Raw genomic sequence first — 3,402 nt, 5'->3', positions numbered from 1 at the left:
ATCAAATCTGACACATTAGAGATATTAGATTTCCAAAACTTAATTTTCTTATATTGAAAAGAGACCAGACTTTTCCAGTACTTAGTTTGTTCAGTGTTATAGTAAATGTTTTAAATACATTTGTTATGTAATGCTTGTAAAACCCACATTAACTGGATTGTATGAGAAAAAAGTAGCTGTGGAAAAACTGGGAGACTTCAATGTTTAAGGATTTGAAAGAAGAGAAAAGTGAACAAGAGAAGAGGAAAAGGTAAATGATTAAGAATGAAGGGCATTTATCATGAAAGTCAGCTATCAGTCTTGCTGAATATGAGAGAGTTTGCCTGAAATGAAAATGAGGGAGCTAGAGGATGGCTGGAGAGAGAGCCACGTGAATAGGGAGCTAAAACTGAATTTAGATGAAGAGACCCAGAGGGAGAGGCTCCTCATTTTCTCAGTAAGCTGGAGGCAGGGCTGTATGTACAGAGATTTGTGGATATGGAAAGGACCTGGAAGATATATCCTAGAGCAGTTCTTTCTAGTAGAACTTTCTACAATGAAGAAAACATTTTGTATCTGAACGTTCTAATTAGGTGTCACTGGGCACATGTGGCTACTGGGCACTTACAAAGTGTTAGGGATACCTGACACGTTGCACTTTAATTTTATTTCAATAAATGTAAATTGCCACACGTGGCCCATGGCAACCATGTCAGATGATGTAGTGCTAGAGAAAATATACAATTGTGCAATGAATAAGAGCATTAGAAATTGCAGGTTGTATTCAACTTATACAGTCACCCAAGCCGGATATTCTGGGATAGAAAAGTGGCTTTGTGGCTGTGAGCTTAGCTTGATTATCAGCTAGAATGGTAGCAATGTATGTTCTAAAGAAATGCATTTGTTTACACATACTTCCTCTTCTTTTAACAGGACAATCCTGACATCACCTTGAACACAGAAAACACTTCCTTATGTATGAAAACTCCTGTGATGTCAGTAGGAATCATGCTTAATGTTCTGTTTTGTCAATGAAATTCAAAGTTCCTTGAGAGGAGGAAACATGGATTGTGCTTCTCCATGTCCATGAGACCTAAAAATGAGTCATTTTAAGGTCTAACAATGAGAATAATAAGAACTACTCCTCCCAATGAGGTACATTCTGAAGGTGAAGGAGCCCATAAAAACCGACAAGGAGAATTTCCAGAAGCTATGTCAACCTCCAATATTACCTCAACCCATCCAGCTGCCTTCTTGTTGGTAGGAATTCCAGGTTTGGAGCACCTGCATGTCTGGATCTCCATTCCTTTCTGCTTCGCCTATACTCTGGCTCTGCTAGGCAATTGCACTCTACTCTTCATAATCCGGGCTGATGCAGCCCTCCATGAGCCCATGTACCTCTTTCTGGCCATGTTGGCAACCATCGATCTAGTCCTTTCTTCTACAACACTGCCTAAAATGCTGGCTATTTTTTGGTTTAGAGATCGGCAGATCAACTTCCATGCCTGTCTGGTCCAGATGTTCTTTCTCCACTCCTTCTCCATCATGGAGTCAGCAGTGCTGCTGGCCATGGCCTTTGACCGCTATGTGGCCATCTGCAAGCCACTGCACTACACCTCAGTCCTGACCAGGCCCCTTATCACCAAGATTGGTGTGGCTGCGATGATTCGGGCTGTGACACTAATGACCCCACTCCCCTTTCTGCTCAGACGTTTCCACTACTGCCACGGACCTGAGATTGCCCACTGCTACTGTGAGCACATGGCTGTGGTAAGGCTGGCCTGTGGGGACACTCGCTTCAACAATATCTATGGCATAGCTGTGGCCATGTTTATAACGGTGTTGGATTTGCTGTTTGTCATCCTGTCTTATATCTTCATCCTTCGGGCAGTTCTGCAGCTTGCCTCTCAGGAGGCCCGCTACAAGGCCTTTGGGACATGTGTGTCTCACATAGGTGCCATCTTGTCCACCTACACACCTGTTGTCATCTCTTCAGTCATGCACCGTGTGGCCCGCCGGGCTGCCCCTCATGTCCATATACTCCTTGCTGTCTTCTATCTTCTTTTCCCACCCATGGTGAACCCCATCATCTATGGTGTGAAGACCAAGCAGATTCGTGATCATGTGCTAAGCCTATTCTGGAAAAAGTCTGTGTAGATGCATCGTTTGTTCTTATTCAATAATGTAGTACTGAGTGAGTGCTGAGTTAAAGAATAGAGGAATGCTCTCAGGTAGGGAAATTGTAGAGTCTCCATATTTGTTAATTGTCCAGTATGATAAACATAATGCAGTCCCAATGTCACTGATTCACCAATAGTCTGTCTGATAGCAGAAGTTTGACCCTCCTATTTTCATAGACTCATCACAAGAAACTTCCAAAGTGCTATTGTCATATCATTGGAAAACAGTAGGAATCTTGGCTGACACTGCTGAACTCTTCATCCAGACTATGAGTGAGAAATTGAACCCCAGATTTTGTTACCCAAAGACTAAAAGCATGTATACTACTGAAATTAATTCCATATCTCCTTTGGTAAATGGTCTCCAGCCTCTGCTACTCTTTAACTTACAGCCTTTGCAGTGGCTTCATAGTTTGTTGGACAGCTCCTCTTCTAAGGAGACTTATTTCTTCCATTAAGTCAGTTCCTTTCTGACCTATAGAATGTCCAATTCCTTTATTGTTCAATTAAGAAGGCAGTCTTCTGATAGCACTTGATAAAAATTTATATTATGTAACTTTTCACATGCATATGCCGTTAGTCTCCAAAAAAAGATCTTAGTAATATTTGTTGAGTGAATGAACAGAAGAGCTGAATGCTATTTTTGAGCTCTAAACTTTGGAAACACCTTCCCTTTTAGAGATGAGACTTCTGAATCTAAAGAAGAAAATAGTGACAATATGTAGTTGTGATAGGTTATGTTTGTTACAGGTATGTAGTATCTTTTTCCTCTTCTGTTGGAGGGGTGATTCCCCACTGTAGGAATGCAAATTCTTTCTGTGACTTTCTTTGGCCAGTGGAATTTGAGTGAATAACCAGCAACTTTAAAATGTGTGTGTGTAGCTTGTCTCAGTGTCTCTTTTTTTATCTCTGTTACAAGGATGAGCATGTTCTCTGTCAGAGTTTTTCTTTCAACCTACACCTATGATGGAAAAGATACATAGAGCAGGTGTGAGTCTGACTCACAGGTGGAACATAGATAGGCACAGCTGGCCCATAGTGTTCATAGAACATGAGCAAGGGTGATTTTTGCTTTACTTGCAATCAACTCCAGAGACTTGAGAGTTTTTAGCAGATATGAGTTCTTTCTGGGAATTCAACTCATGACAGTTCAAGATTCTATGTATTTAAGTTTAAAAAAGGGAAATTCAACTATTTCTTCTTCTAGTATATACTAAAATTGATATTGAATTTCACTTGTCTT

General features: G+C 40.8%; 1 protein-coding gene across 1 annotated transcript; it reads left to right on the top strand.

The window, feature by feature from the left end:
• The first annotated feature begins 988 nt into the window (after positions 1–988).
• Positions 989–2,136, top strand: LOC128781028 (olfactory receptor 52K1). The gene has a single exon (XM_053925122.1). It carries the CDS (start codon positions 1,102–1,104, stop codon positions 2,134–2,136), a length of 1,035 nt encoding a protein of 344 aa, XP_053781097.1. The 5' UTR covers positions 989–1,101.
• The last annotated feature ends 1,266 nt before the right edge of the window (positions 2,137–3,402 follow it).

The sequence above is a fragment of the Desmodus rotundus genome, chromosome 5, assembly GCF_022682495.2.
Source record: "Desmodus rotundus isolate HL8 chromosome 5, HLdesRot8A.1, whole genome shotgun sequence".
Lineage (NCBI taxonomy): Eukaryota > Metazoa > Chordata > Mammalia > Chiroptera > Phyllostomidae > Desmodus > Desmodus rotundus.
Note: the sequence above shows the minus strand (reverse complement) of the source record. Positions and strands in the feature narration are given on the sequence as shown.

Excerpts from the sequence above, each read along its gene's own strand:
- LOC128781028 (XM_053925122.1), top strand. The coding sequence starts at position 1,102 with ATGAGAATAATAAGAACTACTCCTCCCAATGAGGTACATTCTGAAGGT.